General features: G+C 36.9%; 1 protein-coding gene across 1 annotated transcript in view; it reads left to right on the top strand.

Annotated features, from left to right (window-relative positions):
* Positions 1–14,341, top strand: part of OPHN1 (oligophrenin 1) — a gene marked incomplete at its 3' end in the record, with an annotated part of 473,440 nt that overhangs the window by 414,263 nt on the left and 44,836 nt on the right. Inside the window, exon 19 of the mRNA XM_035028614.1 lies at positions 2,003–2,162. Coding sequence (XP_034884505.1) covers positions 2,003–2,162 — 160 coding nt within the window. The remainder of the gene's footprint in view (positions 1–2,002; positions 2,163–14,341) is intronic.

The following is a 14,341-nucleotide window of genomic DNA, read 5'->3' as shown; positions in this document are numbered from 1 at the left end:
ATATGGGTTTGAATCCTTGTCATGTAGTCACAAACTGTGTGGCCTTGATTAAGTGCTTTACCTTCTGTGAACCTAGGTTTCAGAGATAAAACACTCTGCCTATTTTGGAGTTGGGAGTATTAAGTGAGCTCTGGCACCTTCACCAGAAGTCCATTCCTGTCAAAGTTCACAGAAGGAGATAAGCATTCACAGGTGTTGGAGGCTGTTGTCTCACGGGTGTCCTTGCCTTGCTACTAGTGGTTTAGCCACTTGGTGGTGGTATGGAGTTGCTTTTCCGTTTTAACATCTCAAAAAAATTGTCATTAAATAATAAGGGTTAATTGTCGAAATATTTAAACTGTTAAAAGGGAGCCATCACCAGCCCAGCAATAATAAATGCCTGTGAATGGTTGCTGTTCATTATCATGTGAATGGCACCCAACCTTTCTCAGGGGCTTAACAGACTTCATCAGGATTTGTCTAAGGATTCTGTCTCTGTCAGTTACCCAGTTAGTAAAAAGAGCCTGCCTGTTGATAGGGTCAGTCTCTCAGGGGCCTTTACTTAGGAGGGTTTTGAAAATTAGTGTTTGAGGTGGGTGGTCTCACTGCCTCACCTCCCCACCCCCACAGCCAAACTAACCAAACAGCTGCCCATATTTTATTTGCTTTCTCCAGTACTATTTGAAAGAGCAGTAGAGGCACTTAGTTCCATTCAAAATAATTAATTGGTACGTGCTTTGTACGAGTCACACACACTTGAAAGGTGTTTACCACCTAGTAAGGGAGGCAGATAAGAAGCAGAAAATTGTAACATATTTGCTTGCCAGTGGTGTCAGTCAAGAAGAGGACAGTGGGCTGTGATAGCCCTGAAGGAGATGTCACCTAAAGTGAATCTCAAAGGATAAATAGACATTCTTTATATCCAGAAGGAAGGAGACATTCTAAGCAGAAGGAGTGGCATGAAACAATATGGTATAGCCAGAAAAGCTAATCTAAGCAGTATAGTGAATCAAGAGTGTCAAAGGTCAGCAGTATTTAGATGGAGAGGTAATAATAATAGCAGATCTTTCTAATGCAGTATTTCCAGGATACCATGTAAAAGCAATTTAGTTCTATGTAACAGCCCTGTGAGGTGGGTACTATTTTTGCACGTGGGAAAACTGAAGCCCAGAGAGCTTATGTCACTAACACGGTTGCACAATTGAGTGGTACCGTTAGGATTCAAACCCACGTCAGCTTCAGAGTCCAACCTTTACATTGGGATTAGAAACAGGCTATAAGTTGCAACTTTGAAGAGAGTTGGCCCTATCCTATAAGTGCTACAAAGCCCCCAAAGAGAATTTTAGCAAGGAGAGTGATTAGGGATCAGAATATTGGTGATTACAGGCTCTACTCTGATGAGACTGACTGTGATTTCAAGGAAATCCCTTTCCTTCTTTGGACCTTTGTTTTTTTGTTTTGTTTTTGTTTTGGTGTGTGTGTGTGTGTGTGTGTGATTTCATCTATAAAATGAGGACAGTGATGATAAAGGGCTAATTTTAAGGATCTCTTCCAGCTCTTTGAGTTTTTTACTTTCAAACTAGGGTTGGGGGAGGGGCTACATTCCTAACTGGTGTCAGACTGGTGAGACTGGTAGGTACTTCTCTATGTGCTTTGTTCTTTTTTATATGTGCTTTATACATGCTGTACTTATAGCCTGGAATGTTGTCTTGCTTCTTTCCTGTCTTTCTAAATACTTTCTAACTATAGCTGCCTACCCCCCTTCTCTTAACTCCTACAGTGCTAAGTAACTAAGTAACTCCTAAGTAACTAAGTTAGCTGTGTCTCACTTAGGCCCCTAAAAATATACTATCTTTTATTCTTTGCTACCTGTTTCCTTTGTAGTCTTCTCATATATATTTTGGACTCTCCTTTTTTCCTACTTTTTAGTTTCTCTTGCCCCCTATATCATCTAACACAGTCTTGGTTACAAGGGGGTCTTGGAGAAAATCTTGTTAATCATTTTTTTTTTCTCTTTTGGCAGTGTATGTGAGCACAGCAAAGAGAATCTTATGACCCCCTCCAACATGGGCGTGATCTTTGGGCCCACTCTGATGAGAGCTCAGGAGGACACTGTCGCTGCCATGATGAACATCAAATTCCAGAACATTGTGGTGGAAATCCTAATTGAGCACTTCGTCAAGGTATGTATTCCCTGTTCTCACCATCACTTCTCCAAGCATGTGACACTTTCCCCTAGCCATCTTTTAGAGTCGTGTCTCCCTCCCTTGTTCAAGTTGATAATGGAGGGAAATTCCATTATGACACAATGGCATTTAATACCATTTCTGACACTGTGAAATTCATTCATTTAGCAAATATTGTTCAGTTCTATAACTGTTTTATTATCAGGCATCAGGCTAGATGGTATAGAAGAAGAAAAAAAACCGTTGTTCATGCCTGTACAGAGTTAATAGTAGAGTATGAAGATAGCCATATATACAAATGAAAATGATAGATATAAAAGTGGTGTGTGTACAGTGAAACCATAAAGAAAGCAATAGCTATACTTATTTAAACCTCATCCTATTTCAAAAAGAAATTAAGGTGGTATATTTTATATGGTATATAAAATACAAGGGACTATACTATCCATTATAATTAGGTCAAATGAAAAAGGAAAAATAAGGATAGAGACAGAAAATGAACCCAGAATGAGGCTAGACAAATAATTATTGACAAGTCCTGTGCACTTGCTACAGATGGCCTTTTATCTGGCTCTAAGCTTTCTAGCAGCCAGTACCATCCTGGCAAGGTATAATTCAATAAAAACTTTTCTGCAGGGGGAGGCGGCTAATGACACTGTCTAGATGGCATCGACGGTTCAAACCCAAGCTCTACCACTTACCAGCTATATTTGGTGGCATACAGGTTAGGCTTCGAAGACTCCACATACAAACACAGTGGCTTCCACAAAAGAGCCATTTATTACTTGCTTGTGGAATAGTCCAGTGAGGTGTTCCAGTGCTGATATGGTGCTTGACAGGGGCAAGAACCCAGTTTCCTTCTTTCTTGTTGTTCTGCCATCTCTAAGGGCTGCTTCACTGCATGACCAACTATCTCCTATATCATATCAGTTGAGAAGGATGAAAGAAAGGAAAATGAAAGATACAACCCTGTCCTTTAAGGCCAGGACCTGAGAGTCACATATATTACTTCTATTTATATACCATTTCAGAATTTACTCCTGTGGTCACATCTGGCAGATGAGTTAGGGAAGTATAGTTTTTATTTGGGGCCCTCCTGTGCCCAGATAAATCTTTAGTTCTTTTTCTAAAAGAAAAATGAGAGAGTGTATATTGGATCACAACTGGCATTCTCTGCTATATTATCTGTGTTACATCAAACAACTTCTCTGATAGTCATTTTTTTAGCTAAAATGGGAAGATGATAATAAACCTGTACTATGTGATGTACTATGTAAATGTCCAAGGCCACTTAGCTAGTAACAGAGCTGGGGTTTAAATCCAAGTAGCCTGGCTCAGAGTTGAAGTACTTAATCACTAGGAAGTGCTGCCTCATCAATCATTTTTGAATGGTGATATTATTGGGCATAGAGGACACTTTGGATTATCAAGGATGGGTACTTGCAGAGAAGTACAATTTATGTCAGTACTGAAGGTGGAAATTAAGGAAAATAGGGAAAGGAAATTTCAAGGAGATGACCCAGCATGAACAAAGGCCCAAAGACCTAAAGCTTCAAGTAATTTGGTATTGTTGGAACATGAAATAAAAATAGCCATGGTCAGAGATGTGATTGGAGGCAGACAAGGGCCAGGTCCTAAAAGGACTAAACTCTGTCTAGTTGAAGAGTTTGGAATGTTTGGCACTGTTCCTACAGGCTTGGGAAAGCATTGCTTAAAAGTAGAGTAGTATGATGGATAGACTTACATTCAGGAGGCATTCTCTGGTCTGTGGTGTGAAGGATAGATTACAGGGAGAGAGGCTAGTGACATTGTCGGAGCAATAAGTAACTGTAGTCTGAGTCAGGGTGGTGGGAAGAGGAACAGGGAGGGAAAAGCGTAGGACTTAGTGATTGGAAGTGGAAAATGTGGGAGAGGAAGATGTCTGAATTCTGTATTTCTGACTTGGCTGACTGGATGGATGGGGCTGTCCTTCATAAATATAAGAAATACAGAATGGAAAAGTTTGGGAGAAGATGGAAAGAAACTTGATTTGCTGCAGGTTGGACTTCAGATTCCTGAAGGATATCCAGAAAGCAGCATCTATGAACTAGTTGGAGTAAAGTAAGGAGTAGCAAACGTTACTCAAAGAAAATATTTATGGTAAATGTTTTAGGCTGTGCAGGTCATAGAAATCTTGCACAACTATTCAACTCCACCTTTGTATTGGGAAAGCAGCCATAGACAACATGTAAACAAATGAATATTCCAGTAAAACTCTGTTAACAAAACAGGGAGCAGGCCTATGGGCTGCAATTTCTTGACTCTTGGTCTAAAACGCAAATTTCATTTATTAATTAATTGATTGATTGATATTCAGTCAACCAGTATGTATTGAGTACCCACTATTTGCCAGGTACTATTTTAGGTCCTGGAGATAGAGCTCTCATGGAATTTACATTCTAAAAGAAGTAGAAAAACAATATTCAAAATAAGTAAAATACATAGTATGTTAGATGGTAATGAGCATTAAGAAGAAAAATAAAGCAGAGAAGGGGAATAGGAAGGGTTGGAAAGTGGTTTTGCAATTTTAAAATACAGTAAGTCCTCACTGAAAGGACAAATTTTGAGCAGAGATCTATAGGAAATAAAGGAGTGATTTCATTCAGCTATCTGAGGGAAAAGCATTCTAGGCTGAGAAAATGGTAAGCACTATATCCCTGAAGTAGAAGTGTGTCTATCGTGTTCAAAGTACAAAAAGGAGGCCACATTAGCTAAAAAGGATTAAACAAACAAACAAAAAAGAAATATAAGAAGATGGATTCAGAAAGAAAATAGAGAAAGCTGAGTAGATTCTATAGGTCCTTAGAATCCATTGGAAAGACTTGACTTTGCTGTATCTGAGTAAGATAAAAGGGAGGTTTTTAAGAGAAATAACACAATTTGATTTATGTTTAACAGGAGTATTCTGGATGCTGTGTAGAAATAAGGGTAGAAGGAAGGAGACTAATTAGGAAGCTGTTTTAATAATGCAATCAAAAAATGGTTGTACCTTGGATGAGGGTAGTAATAGTGGAGATGGTAAGAAGTGGTCAGATTCTAAATGTATTTTGAAATCAGAGCCAACAGTATTTGCTGACAAATCACAGGTGGAATGTAGAAGAGAGGAGTCATGGGTAACTTCAAGGTTTTTGTTTTTGTTTTTTATCTGAGCAACTGGAAGGATGAAGTTGCGATTTACTGAGATATGTAAGAATGAGGGAGGAGCAGATTTGAAAGAAAAAAAGAGCAGAAGTTCAGCCTGTGAGACATCTGAGATCAGAGAAGAAAACAGGATTAGAGAAGTAGAGTTGGCCTTCAACAGCATAGAGATGGTGTTTAAGACAATGTGAAGACAAAATTCCTTCTGGCCTAAGGAATACTTGTGTGAGAGAATAAATGTTAGACCAAGAATTGAAAACTAGGGAGTGCCAGTGTTTGAAGGGCCAATGGAAGAGATGACAAAACAGATTGAGAGGGATTGATCAATGACCTAAAACTTCAAGTAATTTGGTATTGTTGGAACATGAAATAAAAATAGCCGTGGTCAGAGATGTGATTGGAGGCAGACAGGGGCCAGGTCCTAAAAGGACTAAACTCTGTCTAGTTGAAGAGTTTGGAATGTTTGGCATTGTTCCTACAGGCTTGGGAAAGCAGAGCTAGGAGATAGGGGAGCCACAGAGCCCTGGAAATGAGAGAGTCTTAGGAAGGAAAGAGTGGACAGTAGTTTCAATTTCTCAAGATGTGTTATGTTGGACAAGCACTGAAAAGTACCTACTGCTTTACATAGTAATTTTTTAAAAATATAAGCAATATGTGTACATGGCAATAAATACAAACCATAAAGAATAAAACACATTTCTATCCTTTACCTGTGTTCAACTCCTAATTCCAATCCTCATTTCAAGAATTTCTTGTCATTTTGGCAAAGAAAAAAAGTACATATATACACATATATGCATATAAAATATTTGACATATTTTATATGCATATATTATTCTTCTACTTAGTACAGCTAAAATCTCTGGACATTATATATAAAAATAACACAAGAGGACTCTGAAATATGGAAGGAAGAAGGTGGACCAGACTGGCTAAGGACCTTAGGACCTGAGGAATGACATGGCCACAAGTCACCTGGATTTTGTTTTTGCCTCATCTCCCAGATTGGGTGCGGTCAAAAAAGGTATCAACAAAAGGCTACTCTCTCTAGCCAAAGGACCTGGAAAGGAACAGCCCTACAACACAGAAAAATTTTAGATAGTAACCTCTCTACTCCAGCAAAATAGCACAGAAAAAAATGCAGCCCCACCCCCACCCCTTCCAGCAAATACTGAGTGGAGAAGCTAGATTTTTACCTTTGCCAGGCTGTAACAAGCACCTGAGCCTCTCTCCCCCCACTTCATGCAGTGTTGTCAAGAAGGCCAAGTGGGGAGCCAGACTTTCATCCTCACCTGGTGGTAATGAGACACCATCTTCCACACTCAATGGTGTCAGTGGAGACCACCTGAAGTGCCTGGACACCCAAGCCTATTTGGCATTGGAGTAGCATCAGAGGAGGCTTGGTAGAAATACAGGACTTTCACCACCACTCAGTGGTAATAAGGCTAGCATACTGTAGTGTCAGTGGAGAGGAGACCATTTGGGGAACAGTAACGAGACGCCCCTCCCCCTCTGGCCACAGTGGTATCATCAGAGGCATAGTGAGAAATCTGAAATCCTACTCCTGTCTAGCAGTAACAAGAAGTTCTTACCTTCCACTGAGATGTCAATGGAGGCCAAGTGGAAAACCTGGACTTCCACTCCATCCTGGCAGAAATGAGGCGGTGCTCCTCCTACCTTATAGTGGCGGTGCCAGAGAAGGCCTGCTATAATAGAAGATACAAGTAAGAACAAGACTCACATAGTACCCAAAATATGCAGGCTTCAGTTGAAAATCATTTGTCAAAATCATACCAAGATGATTCATCACAACACGAATGAGAAAATATCATCAATAGAAATCAACACCAAGATGACACAGATGTTAATGATCTGACAAGAATTTTAAAGTAGCCATTATAAAAATGCTTTAATGAGCTATTAGAAATACATTCAAAAGAAAAAAAAATAGAGAATCTCAGCAAAGTAATAGAAAGTTTCTGCAAAGAAATACAGATTTGGCAAATAAATAGAACATATAAAGAAGAACCAAGTAAAAATTATAGAACTGCAAAATGCAATAAATGAAACTTAAAAATCCAATGGATGGGCTCGACAATAGAATGGAGAGGACAGGGGAAAGAGACTGAACTTTTAGAATAACAGAAATTATGCAATCCAAACAACAGAAAACTAAGAGAAATTGTTGCCAGCAGACCTCTCCTAAAAGAATGGCTAAAGTAAGTTCTCTAAACAAAAAAGACACAATAAAAGAAGGAATCTTGGAATATTGGGAAGGAAAAATGAACAAATAGAAAAAGCAAAATATATGGGTAAATTTAATAGACTTTCCTTTTCCTCTTGAGTTTTCTCTCAGTGATGTTTGATGGTTAAAGCAAATTGTTTTTTAGCTTTATTGAGATAAAACAAAATTTACAGTGTGATCTGATGTGATTCTCAATGTATGTGAAAGAAATATTTAAGACAATTATATTATAAAAGAGGGAGCATAAAGAACATTAGAAGGAGGTAAGGTTTGTGCATTTCAGCAAACAGGTAAAATGTTGAAACCAGTAGCCTGTGATGAGTTATATATGTACAATGTAATACCTAAAACAACCACTAAAAATCTATACAAAGGGATACACTCAGAAGCACTATAGATAAATCAAACTGGAATTATAAAAAGTGCTCAAGAAGACATAGAAATCCTAAATGTTTATATAATAAACAACAAAACTTCAAAAGACATGAAACAAAAATTTGTGGAGCTGAAAGGAAAAATAGAAAAATCCAGTTATACTCAAAGGCTTTAACAGCCCTCTCTCAGAACCTTCTTACACTGTTGATGGGAATGCAAGCTGGTGCAGCCACTCTAGAAAACAGTATGGAGGTTCCTCAAAAAGTTAAAAATAGGGGCAACTTGGTGGCTCAGTGGGTTAAGCATCTGCCTTTGGCTCAGGTCATGATCTCAGGGTCCTGGGATCGAGCCCTGTGTCAGGCTTCCTGTTCAGCAGGGAGTCTGCTTCCCCCTCTTCCTTTTCCCCTCTCCCCTGCTCATGTTCTCTCTCTCTCTCTCTCTCTCTCTTATGCTCTCTTTCTCATGCTCTCTCTCTGTGCTGTCTCTCTCAAATGAATAAATAAATTTTTTTTAAATGTTAAAAATAGAACTACCTTAGGACCCAGCAATTGCACTACTAGGTATATACCCAAAGGATACAAAAACACAGATTCAAAGGGGCAATCCTCCTAGAGCACTGAGAAAGAAAACCAGAGAGTAGACATAAATTGTCAATATGAGGAAAAAGTAGAGGAAAAGTAGTATCATACTAATCCTGTGGATCTGAAAATGATAATAAGGGAATAATATAAACAATTCTATGTACACAAATTTGACAACTAAGATGAAACAGGCCAGTTCTTTAAAAAGTACAGACTACCAAAACTCACCCAACATGAAATAGATTATTTGAATAGCCCTAAAACTATTAAGAATATTCAGTTCATAATTAAATAGCATCTGAGGAAGAAATCTTTAGACCCAGGTGATTGTACTAGAGAATTCTACCAACTGTTTAAAGAAAATTTAAGACCAATTCTAACCATTCTCTTTTAGAAAACAGAATAGGAGGAAACACCTTCCAACTCATTGTATGAAGGCAGTATTTCCCTGATACCAAAACCAGAAAAAAGTACAAAAAAAGAGAAAACTATACACCAATATCCCTCGTAATTTAAGTGCGAAAATCATACAAAATGTTACAGATAGATATATATGTATATATATTATAGTTTTACATTTAAATGTATAATCATTTTGAGCTAATTTTTATATAATATGTGAAGTTTAGGTTATATATATATTTTTTATAATATGTGAGGGTAAGGTTTTATATGAATATATATTTATATAAATATTATATTATTTTATATATATACATATGTATGTATATGTATTATGCTTAAGTGGGATTTATTCCAGGAATGTAAGGTGGCTGAATTGATTTGAAAATCAATCAATATAATCTACCATATTAACAGGGTAAGAAGCAAAATCATATGATCATGCCTATTTATGCAGAATAAGTATTTGAAGAAATCAACATATATTCATAAAAAACAAACTAAAACTCAGCAAATTAGAGATAAGGGATAATTATCCCAACTTGGTAAAGAACATCTACAAAAATAAATAGATGAATAAATAAAACCTGTAGCTAACATCAGACTTTATGGTGAGATATTGAATGCTTTCCTTTTAAGATTGAGAATAACACAAGAATGCTTCTTCTCACCACTGCTATACACCATAGTAATAGAATTTCTATCCTGTGCAATTTGGCAAGAAAAGAAGATAAAACACATACAGGTCAGAATGGAAGAAATATAAATATAACTTTCTCTATTTGCTGATGGCATGATTGTCTACATAGAAAATCATAAAGAATCTATTAAGAAAACTTCCTACAACTAATAAAGGAGTTTATCAAGGTTACAGCATTCAAGGCCAACATGCAAAGCTCAACTGCATTTTTATATACTAGCAATGAATGTGTGGAAAATGAATTAAAATAGAATACAATTTACAAACTCTCAAAAATAAGTGAAATATGTAGCTCGAAGTCTAATAAAACATTTATAGGATTTATATGCTGAAAATACAAAATGCTGATGAAAGAAGTAAAAGAAGTTGCAAGTAAATTGAGAGACATCTTGTGCTCATGGAGTGGAAGACTCAATGTAATGAAGATGTCAGTTCTTTCCAAACTGATACATAAGTTTAAGGTAATTGATATCAAAATCTCAGCAAAATATTTATATGTATGGAAAAACAAAGGAACTAGCAGAGCTAACACAGTTTTGAAAATAAAGAATAAATTAGGAGGTATTACTAATATTAATTCTTACTGTATTGCCGCAGTAAGCAAGACAGTGTGAGACTGGCAGATGGATAAACACAAGGATCAATGGAAGAGAATGGAGAATCCACAAATAGCCTCACAAAGTACATCCAAATTGTTTTTGAAAAAGGTACAAAAGTATATCAAAGGAGGAAGGATGGTCTTTTCAACAAATGGTTTCAATTGCATATCTATAGGCAACAAAAGTAAACTTCACCCTAAACCTCACATATTATATAAAAATTAGCTCAAAATGATTATACATTTAAATGTAAAACTATAAAACTTTTAGAAGATACATGGGAGAAAATCTTTGGAGCCTATTGAAGAGTCTTACTAAAGAGCTTTTAGACATGACGACAAAAGCACAAACCATTAGAGAAATCAATAAATTGGACTTCATCAAAATTAAAAAATTTTGCTCCATGAATGACCTTATTAAAAAGATGAAAAAACAAGCTACCAATGTAGAGAAAATATTTGCAAACCATGTATTTGATAAAGGACTCATATCTAGAACATATAAAGAACTTTCAAAACTCAGTAGTAAAAATCAAACAATCCAATTAGAAAATGAGCAAAAGACATGAAAAAGATGTGTGGTTGACAAATAAGCGCATGAAAAGATGTTTAAGATCACGAGGCATTGGGGAAATGTAAATTAAGATCACAATGAGATATCACTGCATACCTATTAGATCAAAAATAGTGATAACACCAAATGCTGATCAGAGTACACAGAAATTAGATCTCTCATATACTTCTGGTGGGAACATAAAATGGTATAGCTACTCTAAAAAAGTTTTGCAAGTTCTTAAAAAGAAACTTAAACATGTACTTATTATATAAATCATCATTTACACTCCTGAGCATTTATCCCGGAGAAATAATAACATGTCCACACAAAATCTCTATAGGTATTTTAATAGCAGCCTTATTTGTAAACAATAGCCAAAGAATGAATACAACTTAGATGTCCTTCAATGGGTGAATGGTTAAACAAATTGCAGTAATTAATACAATAGAATACTACTCAGCAATAAAAAGGAATGAATTATTGGAATAGACACCAACATCGAATGGGTCTCAAGGGCATTATGCTGGTGAAAAAGCCTATGTCAAAGGTTACATACTGTATAATTCCATTTGTATAATATTCTCAAAATGCCAAAATTATGGAGATGAAAACGTATTAGTGGTTGCCAGTGTTTAGTGATGGTGGGGACAAAGAGTGGTGGGTGTGTCTATACAGGGTAGCATTAGGCAGATCTTTGAGACGATGAAATAGTATCTTGATTGTGATTTTGGTGACATGTGATAAGATGGCATAGCATTATATACACATTTTGCTAATATTCTCCAGTTTTGATATTATACTGTAGTTATGTAAAATGTCACCTTGTTGGGAGAAACTGGGTAAGAGGTATGTGCAACGTCTCTGTCTTTGCAGCATCCTGTGAACCTGTAATTATTTCAAAATAAAAAGTTAGAAAATGTAAACCAGTTCAAATTTTTCTTATTGGTTACATGTGGGAGTAATATTTTGGACATAAGTGGTTTAATAATATATATTATACAAATTTTTTAAATGAGGAAGATCTCAATATGCTCATATGGAATTATTTCCATTATATACTTTTAAATTAAAACAGCCTAGTGCAAAAATGTGTCTATAATATACTACCCTTTAAGTAAGAAAGAAGGAGATGTAAGAAAATAGAAATGTGTCTTCACATTGTGTAAAGTTTTACAGGACAGGTAAACCAGAACCTAATGAATTGGTTACCTGTAGGCATTTGGTGAGTATATGTTGGTAAGAATGGGATAATGACAATGGTTTGGTAGGGACGAGAGAGGAGCAACTATTTGAGCATACTTTTTTTTTTCTTTTTGCATAGGTCTGATTTATAGAATCATAGTAACATTTCATGTACTCAAACTAACTAAATAAATAAAATCAACCAGGTTGGGGGAAGAACCTAAAGTGAAGTACACACAGTAACAAATTAACCTTATATTACAAATCTATAATAGCCATATTGAAGAGGATGGGACAAAAAAAACTAACAACAGTAATTTGGAAAACAGTATTTTTAGTCTGCATTTTAAGACTAAAGACAAAAAGAACTGTACACAGGGGCATCTGGGTGGCTCAGTCGTTAAGCGTCTGCCTTCGGCTCAGGTCATGATCCCAGGGTCCTGGGATCGAGCCCCGCATCGGGCTCCCTTCTCCGCGGGAAGCCTGCTTCTCCCTCTCCCACTCCCCCTGCTTGTGTTCCCTCTCTTGCTGTGTCTCTCTCTGTCAAATAAATAAATAAAATCTTAAAAAAAAAAAAAAGAACTATACACAAACAGCATACTCTAGTTGGTAAATTTATTGCTCACAGTTGGTATGGGCTAGCAATTCTGAAACTAATGTACTTATATTCTAGGATTAAATAAATATGTTATGAATAGGGAAGCCTGGGTGGCTCAGTCAGTTCAGCATCTGCCTTCGGCTCAGGTCGTGACCCCAGAGTCCTGGGATCAAGTCCCACATCAGGCTCCCTGCTCAGCAGGGAGTCTGCTTCTCCCTCTGCCTCTGCCTGCAGCTCTCCCTGCTTGTGCACTTGCTCTCTCTCTCTCTCTCCCCCTCTGACAAATAAATAAATAAAATCTTTTTTTAAAAAGTATGTTATGAATATTGAAAATTAAATTTATTGCTACTGGAGATGGACATTAAAAATAAACAAAGGGGGGAGGTTACAATGATTACTGTGGTATTTGATTAGAATGGAAAGAATCAATGTGAACTCATTTTTAAAAAATATACAGAGAGATACAGAAGTAAATATGGATTAGTATGTATCCATGTCTGTCTGCTGAGAGGGCCTAGAAGCAGTGCCACTCTAGTACCAGTGAGCACACTTAACAGCCAGATCTTGGTTTCTAAATACCATTCGCCAATAAAATAACCAGGACTTCTTAGAGAAATAGCTGATTCCAGATTTGGAGCAGGGAAAATACAAGATACGATTAGAATGTCTTGTGATGCCAGAAAGTAAGGAAAAGCTAAAAAATAATTACAAGGACATGATGAAAGGACACAGGAGCCAACATGAAATTGATCCCAATGGTCAAAGTGAGAATATTTGAGCAACGAAATAATGTTATTATTGAATTACAAGCCATAGAATAAAGTAAATACATATGATTTCATACTGATATAAACAAACACACAGGGAGAATTAACAGCTCTTTCTTACCATAGAATTTTATATAGCAAATTAGAATGAATAAGAAAAATAGAAAATCACTATAGTAAATAGCACAGTATTTGCAGGAAAGAACCATTAACAGAACTAAAATTGGTGGATAAAATTATGGCCAGAATCAGGATATCTGCATGTGATGTGGGAAAGACGTTAGGGTTCGAAGCCGACGGCCAAGAAAGAATTCTTGAGAGGTCTTTGGTGCAAAAAGGTGGTTTTATTAAAGCACAGGGACAGGACCCGTGGGCAGAAAGAGCTGCAATGGGGTCATGAGGAATGGCCCATTATATACTTTCAAGTTGGGAGGGGGTTAGGGATAGTGTAAGTCTCTAAGGAATTTTGGAAGCAAGGTTTCCAGGACTTTGAGGGGGCTAGCTATTGTTGGGAAAAGGTCATTTATTACCGTCTAATAAAACCTCAGTCATGAGACCCTTCAGATGTATCTTGGTGGGCCATAGGCTTGGGGGATGATTGCCAACGCGTAACTTGGGGGGGGGGTTTGAGATAAAGGAAGTTTCCAAAGGAATTTTTATACATGAAAGTAGACTTACAGGATCCTGGGGGGCAGGGATGGGGGCGGTCAGGCTAGGATTGCCTTTAGCCCTTAGCAAAGTATTAACATTGAGGCAGTTGAGTCCCTAGAGGAATGTCACTCTGCCTGTCTCAAGGACTTGTCAGTGGGCTGTAGGTAGTAAGGAAATTTAATAATTTTTCTTTGGCCTCTGTTTCCCACATCACATGATCTCAAAATATCTCTCTGCAAGATATTTATTAACGAGAAGTGGGGAAATAGTATTTTTATGGTGGAAAATCTGGTATCACCTGTAATAAGATATATTAACATCTTGTATCATTAATATGATGCACT

Source organism: Mirounga leonina, unplaced genomic scaffold (assembly GCF_011800145.1).
Source record: "Mirounga leonina isolate KUSES-001 unplaced genomic scaffold, KU_Mleo_1.0 Mir_204, whole genome shotgun sequence".
Taxonomy (NCBI): Eukaryota; Metazoa; Chordata; class Mammalia; order Carnivora; family Phocidae; genus Mirounga; species Mirounga leonina.
The sequence above is the reverse complement of the archived record's forward strand: the minus strand, read 5'-3'. Positions and strand labels throughout refer to the sequence as shown.